General features: G+C 49.8%; 1 protein-coding gene across 1 annotated transcript in view; it reads left to right on the plus strand.

Moving 5' to 3' along the window:
• The window catches only part of kmt2e (lysine (K)-specific methyltransferase 2E), a 44,748-nt gene that overhangs the window by 11,288 nt on the left and 21,072 nt on the right, over positions 1-12,388 (plus strand). Inside the window, exons 3-18 of the mRNA XM_086146351.1 lie at positions 2,274-2,385; positions 3,460-3,689; positions 3,823-3,962; positions 4,425-4,606; positions 4,705-4,743; positions 4,824-5,024; positions 5,120-5,250; positions 5,353-5,470; positions 5,560-5,669; positions 5,751-6,003; positions 6,964-7,062; positions 8,477-8,548; positions 9,221-9,406; positions 9,861-10,187; positions 10,348-10,647; positions 10,760-10,910. Coding sequence (XP_086002477.1) covers positions 2,274-2,385; positions 3,460-3,689; positions 3,823-3,962; positions 4,425-4,606; positions 4,705-4,743; positions 4,824-5,024; positions 5,120-5,250; positions 5,353-5,470; positions 5,560-5,669; positions 5,751-6,003; positions 6,964-7,062; positions 8,477-8,548; positions 9,221-9,406; positions 9,861-10,187; positions 10,348-10,647; positions 10,760-10,910 — 2,651 coding nt within the window. The remainder of the gene's footprint in view (positions 1-2,273; positions 2,386-3,459; positions 3,690-3,822; positions 3,963-4,424; positions 4,607-4,704; positions 4,744-4,823; positions 5,025-5,119; positions 5,251-5,352; positions 5,471-5,559; positions 5,670-5,750; positions 6,004-6,963; positions 7,063-8,476; positions 8,549-9,220; positions 9,407-9,860; positions 10,188-10,347; positions 10,648-10,759; positions 10,911-12,388) is intronic.

Raw genomic sequence — 12,388 nt, forward strand, 5'->3', positions numbered from 1 at the left:
TGTGCGCACGGAACACGGCGTGCGCGCACACGCTGTCAGAGTACGTAGTGTTGCCATGGCAGCGAGCGGGAGCTCTTCGGGAGGGAAGGCGTTGCCTGTGGTGGCTTAGTTCTTCTTTTTCGCTCCCGTTGTTGATCTCTTCATCTTCACGTTTTGTTTTTTTTTTTGAGATATGATTTTAGAAAATATGAAGCCGCCACCTGATGGAAAACCTCTTTTTGTTTTTTTTTTTCCTCTCTTCATCCCACCCTGTCTGTCACTCATCCCCTCGTCCCCATGATGTAGACCACAGCTGCTCCCGTGCAGGTTCTCGGTCATCCGGCTCACGTTAGATCCTCGTCAGATTTTATTGCGGCAACCTGACGTTTCACCTCTCCGGTTGTGAAGAAGCGTCTCGGACGAGGGGCGGAACGTCCTCAAGGAGAAACGCGGAGTGCGGTTGCCGCGATAAGATTGGACAACAACTGTTTTTGTTGGAAACGGCTCTCGAGCGACCCAAGATCTGCAGCCTGTGGTCTAAGCGTCTAGTCCCTCCTTCCATTTCCCAAGAGCAGATACACGAATGATACGAACCCTCGAGCAGTGAACACATTCAACCCTTTTCCCGCCCACTGAACGAGTTTTCCTCGCCGGTTCCTTCCTGTCTTTATTTTTCTGTCGCTCCCTCTGTTTTACTTTGTCTTTCTGGCCTCTATCTTACCGACCACTGAAATGAAGGAATGCAGCCTTTTAAGCCAAATGAATTCTGGAGGATAAGAACACATCCTTCCTTCTCAGTCCGTCGATCTAAAAATTTCTGCGTCGTAAAATGCCTTATTGTGGACTTTTGGTTGATCAGTAACGGGGGAAGGTTATTGTATAACCGTCTTCGAAGTGTGTGTATGTGGTTTTATGTTTTCACTCTTTAACTGTTCATTGTTTCAGATCAGCCGGGCACCTTTATTAGCTTAGAGAAACTTATCTGAATGGGAGGTTTAAAAAAAAAAAAAAAAAAGCGGTGAACAGGTGAAGGCACACAACTATCTCTCACACACACACACACACACACACACACACACACACACACACACACACACACACACGATATGGGCCCGCCTCCAGACCTCTTAAACGCTCATACGTTTTCACGTTGACAGTTAGTTGTTCGGCAGCGCTACCAGGAAGTGTTGAGCAGTGCTGGTAACGCGTGCTCCACGGGCTGAGGGCTCCGGGAGGTAACGTAGCACCGCTTCACTTTTGTGGCACGGACTCAGGCAGGTGGAAAACAGACCGCTTAAATATGTCGCTACTCGTTGTTTTCTGTAACTTTTTTCACCCCAATGTAGATTTCACGTTTTGTGTGTCATGGAGCGGCAGGACTGGAAGCTGATGTAGTACATAAGTAGAAATGCTGCGTGGCCTGTTCAGACTTTTCCATTGTGTGCACAGCCCCTGTGTACACACCTTACTTACCAGGCAGTCCTAAACGCTTAGCAAGCTCTTCTCCGAGTGTTTTGCGTCCCTTACAGAAACTTTCTTGAAGTAGCCCTGGTGTAGAAAAAGGGTTTGAACCTGAGTGTTCTTCTTAGTGTCAGTAGTGTCGATTCTTGTCGCTGACCTTGGAGCCTTTCTTGAAGGCTAGAAATAGGCGTATTTTATAGGGGTTTTATTCATTTCTCCTTTTTTTTTTTTTTTTGACTGAAGCGCGTCTAAGGAGGAACTCCTGCAAATTACAATCCTTTCCAGTGGAAGCTTATCGCCGCTACGTTTTTCTTGTAGCTATGTTGCTCATCTTTATCAACTTCTCTGAAAATTCAGCGCCTTCTGATGCCACTTAGATTTTCAATTTCACTTTCTTCTGCCGTTTCAAACACGCGCGCGTGAAATCATCGTTGCGCGTCGCTCTGATCAGACCCTGATTGACAAGGACACAGCGAAACAGGCTCAACTCAAAAGCGTGTTTGTCTGTCAGAAACGAGATCTTCAGGTTGGGTTTGAACAAAGGTGAACCAACTGTTTGCCGTTTTGTGCCTGTGTCAAGTTGTCGTGGCAGTTGTGGATGTCTGGATGTCTTTGTCGTAGAGCCCTTGTTTTTTTTTTTTTTTTTTTTTCAAGTACACGTTGCACACAAGACCAGGGTTGCAATTCAGCTTTTCCTCAGTCCCCCTGCATTCCTACTCCACCTGCAAGCAGCAGAACCTGTTGAAACACCACATCTTGCTGAAAAGAACGGGTGTTTGTCTCGATGCGTGTGAATGTAATGGGCGTATACTGTTTATGTCACCACTCAACAGACCAGAATCAGTGGAGGCCAGCCCCGTGGTGGTAGAAAAATCCAGCTACCCACACCAGATCTACAGCAGCAGCTCCCATCATTCCCACAGTTACATCGGACTACCATATGCAGTGAGTACACTTAATAGTAATTTCTAAACCGGAGCGGCGTGTTGATATTATTTATACCGTTTTCTGTCCTGTGAAAGCCGGCATCACCGACGGCGTCGCATCGCACACGCGTTGCCGAGCCTTGGCGTCCAGTGACCGGGGCGGTTAACCTAACCTCCTCCAGGTTAGGCAGCGTCGCTCGTAGATATGATGTCACAAGGGACGTACGAAAAAAGGACGCTATAATTCCACACAGGCGAAACAAGGAAGCCACGATGTCACAATGACAACGCCTGAATGATTGAATGGCAAACTACATTGTGAACCGTAGTCGTCTATAAAACAAGGAGGGAAGACTTTGAATAAGTTGTACTGAATCTCACTTCGGCACGAGACCAGAGGCTGCGAAGCCAGACTTCATGAGGCAACGGGACAGGCGCTCGCTAACTCCTCTGCGGGTTTGATGAAAGGGGAAGCTGTGATGTCACAAAGGGGAAGTTCTCGCTACGTTCCCGACGACTGACATGTAACTCAGCATAATTGAGCAGCGACACTAAACCGCCCATGAGAAGACCATCATTTAGCTGACAGTGATGCGACTCAATGGATACCAACCACCATAAACCCTCACAGAAGAAAAGAGTGAGTGTGCAAAGACTTAGAAAATGCCGAAATGTCTTTTTTCATGACCCGCTGGATGTCGAGAGTTACTCCTCAAGTCGACCTTTTGAATAATCGCATAGGTGCACTGTTTGGTTTATAAACTGTGACAAAGGGGACGCTTTAGAGAGAACAATAAAACGAAAGTGCCACTTGATAACTGACAGCACGGCACGCTCCCGTTTTAGCTGAAAAACTCATTTTTAAATGTAATATCCCACCCTTAGGAGTATTGTCTGACAGGCCCCTGTGCTTTACTTAAGCATCGCCCTCGTAGAAATGCCTTAATTTCTGTTGTCAGTCGGGCCGTAACAAATACGCATGGACTAGACGTGTCTTGCATTTCAGGGGGTGTTACGATTCCGGCTGACACGACTTCTTTGTGGGTTATATGATCGCCCGCGACTCATCCCCGGCTTTTCCTCCATCCATCAGGACCATAACTATGGGGCACGTCCCCCACCTACACCTCCAGCCTCCCCTCCCCCCTCCATGTTGATCCGGCAAGGAGAGACGGGGATGTGTGTTCCGGGGGGTCAGGACGAAGCATCCACTGGCACCACGCTCAGCACCTCGGAGGACGGCAGCTATGGGGCCGACATCACCCGCTGCATCTGTGGCTTCACGCACGACGACGGCTACATGATCTGCTGTGACAAGTGCAGGTGAGAGGCGCAATCACAAGCGCCTTATCTTTTATTTCTCGCAAATTCAACGCGTTTGACCCGTACCTTGAACGTTGTCACCGTACGTATACCGAAACCTTCCGCCGGGGTTTTTTTTTTTTTTTCCGCACAGTGCCTGGCAGCACATAGACTGCATGGGCATCGACAGGCAGAACATTCCCGAGACCTACCTGTGTGAACGCTGCCAACCTCGACACTTGGACAGAGAAAGAGCCATCCTTCTGCAGACAAGAAAAAGAGAGTGTTTATCTGGTAAGCCCACGCAAGGCTCGCGTCTGTCAAGAATGCTAAAAACCCTACTCCGGGAAAGCTTAACCAGCAGCGACTCGATATATTAACGCAACCTGACATTAGGAAATACATTTACGGTCTACACAGCGGCTGTTATGAGGGCTAAACCGTTTCTAAGAGAGCCGGGACACATTTTTGCTGGAGTTTTTATTGGCCTCCCCGCTGCAGTGAATGCTTGGGAGAGATTAGAAGGCACTGTGGGCTTCTGGCTGTGGCCCATCTATTCAGGCTCTGCAAGGGATACACTGACACCTGCTGGACTCGCCGTTAAGTCGTTTCCTAACACGCACCGCCTCGGCTTTTTATCGTTTCAGCGACTGTTTCGTTAGCTGATGCTCAACACCCTCCGCACTTTGTGCGTCGAGCATGCGATGACAGTTTGATGACACCCCTCCTAATTTACTCTCCATTTTTCTCGATCAGACGGGGACACCAGTGCCACGGAAAGTGGAGACGAGGTGCCGCTGGAGCTCTACTCCACCTTTCAACACACGCCTACCACCATCACCCTTACCACCGGGCGCCTCGGTAATAAGCAAACGGATAAAAAACGCAAAAAGAGCGGCGAAAAAGAGCCTCCAGCATCTTCAGCCCGAGCTAAGAAGGTCAGCTCTCATTAAATTCTAATGAAAGTAGCCCCATAGGAAAACATGCATAATGTGTACACATGAATATGTCTTAATTGTTTTGCTTTTTCATGCAGGCGTTCAGGGAGGGGTCCAGGAAATCTTCACGCGTAAAGGTAAGTACGTCGCCATCGTCCGAGCACGGTGGCGCTATTCTTGTGAAACCACGCGTAACCGCCCGGCCGTGTCTTTACAGGGTGCAGCGCCGGAGCAGGAGCCGACGGAGCACCCATCTCTGTGGGAGAACAAGATCAAATCATGGATGGAGCGCTACGAAGAAGCTAGCAGCAATCAGTACAGTGAAGACGTCCAGGTCCTTTTACGGGTGAAGGAGCAAGGAGATGGCAAAAGCTTGGCGTACAACACGCACCCCGCCTCTTTCAAACCACCCGTGGAGGTACCGTCCCGTTGCGTGTCACTATTTCCGAACAATAATAAACACGTGCCCGCTTTGGGTCGAGGCTAATGATCTGTCCGCGTCCGCCCGTTCAGAGCCAAGTTCAGAAGAACAAGAAAATCCTCAAGGCGGTGAGGGACCTGGCCCCGGACTCCCTGATCATTGAGTACAGGGGCAAGTTTATGCTGCGACAGCAATTTGAAGCAAACGGATACTTCTTTAAGAGGTCAGTAGCTCTACCCGGCATCAAAGCTGGACATCGAATGTATTTTCATTCTGGATCCGCGCTCACCCTTCACACGCTGACCTCACTATTTCCTCCTCCAAGGCCGTACCCGTTCGTGTTGTTCTACTCGAAATTTGACGGCCTGGAGATGTGCGTGGACGCTCGCAGCTTCGGCAACGAAGCGCGCTTCATCCGTCGCTCCTGCACCCCCAACTCAGAAGTGAGTAAATGCTTCAAAAGCCGCTGTTGCCGCCAATGCGAGACTTGATGCTCCTGCCTCACACCGACCATTTGTGTCGCCCGCTTCAGGTGCGGCACGTCATTGAAGATGGTATGCTCCACTTGTACATCTACTCACTGAGGCCTATCACCAAAGGCACAGAAATCACCATTGGTTTCGATTTTGACTATGGCAGCTGGTGAGTTGGAAGTATCACAGGTGTTAAATGAGCACCGTTTGCTTCTGTGCTTAAAAATTTTGTTTCCTGTGCTTATCCTAGTAAATACAAGGTGGACTGTGCCTGCGTGAAGGGGAACCAGGAGTGCCCGGTGCTGAAGCACAACCTGGAGCCCACGGAAAACCTGGGCTCCGGGGGTCGGCGCCGCGGGAGTCGCAAGGACAAGGACACGTCCCGAGACGACCAGGGTCAGAACCAAAATATGGGTTTGGACGGTGAAGGAAAGGGCAAGAATGTAGGAGACTGCAAGCAGAGGAAACTTTCCCCTCTTCGTCTCTCCATCTCAAACAATCAGGCAAGACCCTAGTTCTCTGCACATCCAGTCGGTTTACCCACCCCGTCATTCTTTAGAGCAATAGGACTCCCACGTTTCACGTTTAGCCTGTTTTCCAATTCACATTCTGTTAAAATCACATCGGTTTTTCATCTCCCGTGCACGTGATTTCGCTTTGTTTCCAGTGTAATGTCACTTCCTTGCACGTATTCCATCGTTCGTCACCTTCTTCACCCAGCGTCCTCCTTCGGTTCCCTCCCTTTTCCCTCCGTCATCTGTCAGTTCATTCACACCGAGATTTTTCCCGTCCCGGGGCACGACACTTCTGCACCAGTTGTTCTGGCGGAAGTTAGTTGGAATGTGTGAGTCCTCTGTGAAATCGCAACTTCACCAGGATTCAGAATGTCCAAAACGTCCTCTGTTAGCCGTCCCAGAATAGCTTGTCGTAACAAATGTATTTAGTTCTGCGGCAGTTTGGAGCCATAGGAATCTTGCGTGTTGTTGATCTGTTAACAAAAACCAAAACAACCGTATTCCACCGTTTACAAGTCACGTCAGACCAGTTTGTCACGTTTAGATCGGCGGGAGGGTGCGAGGTGGTTCACGTTACCGGGGACGACCTGCGGCTCCGATGAAGATGTCACGGCATGACATAGAAATCATCCAAAAAAAAGTATTACTATCGGGGGGGGGGAGCGTAACGTGCTGTTATGTTTGCCCAGAGTGGAATTGTTAGCGTCGAGGAGCGCGCGCGATCCATTTGTCAGCGCGTACGACGGAGGACAGCTTTCGGACGGGAGCGCACACGCCGACCGCCGAAGCACAAGAGCACTTCTCTCATAACTTTCGAAATACTTCCCTGCCCCTCCTCCCCTACTCCCACCTACCCTGTCCTTTGCTCTCACCTACCTATCTCCCTCTAGTCTGTAGCCAGACTGAATGATCAGCCGTGATAAAGCGCCCTATCCCCTGCTCTTACAGGATCCTGAATTATTTGAGGATCTAGAAGACAAAACCTCCATTAGCAATGAAGTAGAGATGGAATCAGAGGAACACATTGCAGAGAGGAGGAGGAAGATGGTAAGTGTGCCAAGCTTAGGGGCTATAGCTTTTCTGCCATGCAACCGCTAAGCAGAAAGGGCGAAAATAAACCTCAAGAAAAAAAAAAGTATAAGGTGTTCCCTGGTGCTCTGGTTGTGGACTTGTTTGTTAAGGGGGTTGTGGCTTGGATAGGTGCAGCCGTCTCTCGCAGTAAACCTCCCTCCTCATCGCTCTCCCGCTAGCGCTCCGACCTCTCGTCAGTGGCTGTTTTGTTTAACCGTTTTATTTTATTTTTTTTTTGTTTGTTGTTATTTTTCCATTTCCTCTCCCTCCCCATGCTTTGGCCGCTCTTGTCAACCTCACACTCCCGAGGCTTCGTCCGCCATTGTGTATTGACATCTTCACTCATGTGTTTGCCCTGTTTTTTCCTCTACTGTGTTGAACAATGAAAGGTCTGTCAGTGCCGCGTGTCCATTAACAACCCGTGTCACCCGTTATGAACAACACCACGAGCGTATTATTCCGTCCTGCATCCTGGAAGTGTCCCCTGGGTGCCTCCGAGTGTAGCCCCCCACCCCCTTTTCCGTTTATCATTGTGGCCAGCACTTTGAAATGGTCAGTTACGGGTTCCACCACCCTTTACGTTCCTGCGAGATAGGATCAAACACACACACACACACACACACGCGCGCACTCTGGAAATTACCTCGCAGTCAGCTTCATTTCACACTGTGGACCCAAGGTGTAAAGCGCTGACTCATCTTTGGCCGGCAGCTCCGCTAATCGGTCAGAGGGGGACGGATAGACGCTGGGAGGGCGGGAGAGAGAAATGGATGCAGTTAGGAGCGAGCCTTGTTGCCAGGGCCGTATTGATGCCGGGAGATCCGATAGGCTGCCTCCTATGGAATTTTGCCTGGCGGAGAGCAAAAGACGTGCGCATTCACATACTGACAGTCACGTAGTAGGTGCATGTGGGTGTTGTGTTTAATCTGCGACGTGACAAGGTGTGGGGAAGATTGTACCAGAGAGAGAGTGTGCGCGTGTGTGTGTGTGTGTGTGTCGGCATGATATATGGCCTTAAACCAAAGCCCCTTTCTATTTGAAAAGGCGTCATGGCTTCTTTGTCATGTCCTCTAACTGAATGTCCGCCTGATTGTGATCATCAAATTTCCTGGTTTTGCGTCTGATCGCAGTGGACTGACTCGGAAGCTCGTGATTTTAGAGGGGGTACCGTCAGGGTAGGGTGTTGCAGAGGAGGCGCAGGAGTTTTCAGCGAACACACATTTTTGGGAGACCCGAGTCCAACCCGCCCACCACCACCTGTAACACATGACATTTGGTACCGTCAGACAGTCAGGGTGTCACTCGTATAGACCTGTCCAATGTTTGTCAAGCCTTGTTTAGGGGGGACATGTCTCTTCTAAACTGGGCTGTCTCTTTATTGAACATTCAGGCCAACCCAGTGGAGCAGTCCCATCTCCCTGTCGGGGCGGCTTCCAGCTGGAAGGGACTGAAACACAAGGAGGTAAACTTGACCCATCCATAGCCAATCCCACTCCACCCATCTACCAGCCTCCCACTCCCAAACGTTTTGAGGTGACTTACTTGCAAGTGTACTAACTGTCCCTTGCTCGCAGACACCAAGCTTCAAGCCTGGCCAACACAGCAATTCATGTTGTCTCAGTACGTTCTGGAATCTAGTTTTCAAAGGAGGTTTTCTAACGGATGGTGGAGCTTTCTTTTGTTTTTGGTGGCGGTGGCCGTTGTTTCCATGTCGATTTGGATTTGTGGCACCGATATCCATGCAGGCTATCAACATTTGGCAATCTCTACTAGAACCCTCTGGTTTGTGAGGTTTTACGTCCCCGTCACCTTTGGACACGTTCCGACAGCAAAATTCTCCCCGTTGGTCTGCTCTGACCTCTTTTTTTTTTTTTTTTTTTTTTTTTTTTTCCCCCCCTCCCCCCCTCCTTTTTTTTTTTTTTTTTTTTTTTGTTCCCAAGTCGAGGGATCATATTTTCACTCGTGTCTGCAGCCAGCTACAGCAGCTTTTGCCATGTTGCACACATTAACCTGAAATATCGCTCCTTGTAGCGTGCGGTAGTAAATGCGCGCACCGCGGACTGACGCCTCTGCTCCCCCCTCTTCTCTGCGTCTCTTCCTCCCTCCCTCCCTCTGACCCTGCAACTCCATGCAGACCCGAGAGGAGAGAAAAATGGAGGCCATCCTGCAAGCCTTCGCCCGAATGGAGAAGCGGGAGAAACGCAGGGAGCAGGCCCTGGAGCGCATCGGTAGCATCAAGTCAGAGGTTGGAGGACGCACCGACATCAAGGAGGAGCTGCCGGCCACACCAGAGACAGCAGACTCCCCATCTGTTATGCAGGTATGACGTCTCAAAGCGATCGAAAAAATAAAGGGATCACTAAAATAACAAATCCTAGACCTGAACGAATGAAATATTCTTTTTAAATACTTTGTTCTTTACGCCGCTGAACGTGCTGACAACGAAATCACACGAAAATGATCAGTGGAAGTCAAACATAGGAACCCATGGAGGTCTGGATTTGGAGCCACACTCCAAATGAAATTGGAAAAAACACACTACAGGCTGACGTAATGTCCTTAAAAGAAGTCTAAATGAATCCGTGTTGCTTCCTAAGTGGACAGTTTGATTTCACACAAGTGTGATTGACTTGGAGTTACCTTGTGTTGTTTCAGTGTTTCCTTTATCTTTTTAGAACAGTATACTTTTATTAATATTTTAGCACAATTCAGACTCTTTAATTCCATGACAATACATTTTTCTATAAATAAACGGTCCGTCTTCCGTCTTCTAGCCTCTCCTGGAAGTCAAAGAGGAGCCGGGAATAAAGCCGGCCAAGGTTAAAGGCTCCCGGAACCGGAAAAGTTTCACGAGGAACCGCACGCACATCGGCCAGCAGCGCCGGCGAGCTCGCACCATCAGCACTTGTTCTGACCTGCCGCCGGGCTCGCCGGTGGAGCCGGTGGAGCCTCTGCCCAATGAGTGCTCCGAAGGAGAGCCGCCCACCGCGCCCGAACCGGAGGCCATCGCGTCCCAGGCGCCGGACGTCAGCCCGCCGCACAGCACCTCGCCGGCTCCGGACAGGAACCGCACCGGGAGCAAGACTTTTAAAACTAAAAAGGTTCGGTGTGACCCTTTTGCAGCGTCTGTTTTAGTGTCTCATAATCTTGAGTTATTTGCACTGTGATATTAACCACAGAGTAGAAGTTCCAGGTGAGCTTTTCGCTGAGAGTCGCTTTTGTTTCTTTTTTTTTTTTTTTTTTCCTTCGGTGTCCCAACAGCACTTTGTGAGTGAGTGGGTGGGAGAGAAGCAGCAGGAACGCTCGGCGGTTCGAACCCCGGAGCCGCCGCCGGACCGGCCGCTGAGAATAAGCAGTGACCCCGAAGTACTAGCGACCCAACTGAACGCCCTCCCCGGCTTGGCCTGCTCGCCGCAGGTCTACAGCACACCCAAACACTACGTCCGTTTCGCGTCCCCGTTCCTGGCGAACCGCAGCCCCACCGCGCCAGGGGTCCCGACCGGGAGGCGGCGTTCAAGAGAGTTGCAAGAAACCCCGCCGACCACTGGCTCCTGCAAGAAGGTATCTGACGTCACTGGCGTGAAGAGCACACGGTCAACCTATCGCCGCCGAGGTGAGGCCGACAGATTTTGATGGAGAATTGTCTTTTCCAATCCTCTCGCCGCCCCGGCAGCGATGGTTGAAGCAGGCCCTGGAGGAGGAGGGATCCACCAGCCCCGCCAGGCGACCCAGTGTCTTCATGCCCAGCGAAGGACCTCTGAGTCCCTCCATCAACGGCGACTCGGACAGCCCTCTACCCTACAACGGCACCTGCTCGCTCTCAGGTAGCTGGGATTTTCACATCATCAGAACCTTGTCTTAAGAGCGCATCGATTTAGGGGTTTTCCCGGATACGAGTCTGCTTATTTATTTTGCTGTGTGACACGAGCTGAGATCCAGTTAGGGGGATGAGCGGTCGACACTGATGTCGCCGCCGTCGGCGAAGGAGCGTTTTGAAACGATGGGGCGTGCCGCTAGCTGCTAGGTAAATCACGGAAAAACATGAGCGAAGTGCGCGTGTCCGCGAAGAGGCGGAGAAGGTGTCGTGAGATTCAAGATTCAAAGTGTTTCTTGTCAAATGTACAGTGAAGAAACGTGTTTCGCTGCACAGTGAAATTCCTACTTTGCGTTCCGCAGTGCATTTGAATAGGCACTAATAAGAAGAGTGTAAACATTATTATAAATGTCATTATAGATATGAATATGAATAGTGCAAGAAGAATTTTTAAGTGGTGCTCGGTGTGCAACTCACACAGTGCAGGTGCAAGAATGAGTGCGATTTAAGTGGGCACTAGACGTTACATGTGCAAGAAGAACGAGTGTCGGTTGTTTAAGAGTCTGAGAGCATCATCTGAGAAGGCAGGTGGGATTTATGGGGATAATTTGCGCGGCAGATGGCGGGAACGTCAACGGACGAGGTGTCAGAAGAGTCATACAAAGCCGGTCGGGGACGGTTTGATGGTTTTCAAAAGAGGAACGGCTTCACTCCCTTGATAAAAGAAGTCTAGACATAAAGTGCAGCAACAGTCCAGAGCGTAGGAGAGTGTGGAAAAGAGGTAAAGAAACATGTTCAAGCAGGTTGGAACGGGTGGAGAAAAGTATCAGGGGTACGAGAAGATAGAAGACTATCAGAACGAGAGGAAAGGTGGACAAGACAGCAGTGAGACCAGCCATGCTGTATGGACTAGAAAACGGGAGGCAGAGCTGGAGGATCTCTTTGGGAGGGAGCAGGATGGATCAGGAATGAGTCCACCAGAGGAACAGCACATGTTAGATGTTTTGGAGAGAAGGTCAGAGTTGGTTGGGTCGCGTGCAGAGGAGGGAGAGTGAAAACATTGGTAGACGAGTGCAGGAAACGGAGGTCTAGAGGAAGACCAGACAGAAGATTGATGGATGTCGTGAGGGAGGATATGAAGGTAGTTGGTGTGAAAGAGGAGGATCCAAAGAAGAGGGTCGGATGGAGGAGGTTGATTTGCTGTGGAGACCCTGAAGAGAAAAGCCCGAAGGAAAAGGAGACGACATAAAGTGCTGGAAAATATGCATGTTACGTTTAGCAACACATTGTCGCGTTGTGTAGCCAGTAAGTTCAAGGTGATAAATACTTTTTTTCCCTCATTTAAAAACACAACAAAAGCTCGAACGGATTAATCGCATTTCTATTCATTTTGATCGGGAAATTTAATTTTGAAATAGACATAAATCGAGAAACCGGCTCGGACACGGAAGCTGACAAACCCGTTAGTCAAGTTATTGCGGTAGTTAG

This window comes from Fistularia commersonii, chromosome 5, assembly GCF_037954325.1.
Source record: "Fistularia commersonii isolate RoL2024-O1a breed Wild chromosome 5, RoL_Fcom_v1.0, whole genome shotgun sequence".
NCBI lineage: Eukaryota > Metazoa > Chordata > Actinopteri > Syngnathiformes > Fistulariidae > Fistularia > Fistularia commersonii.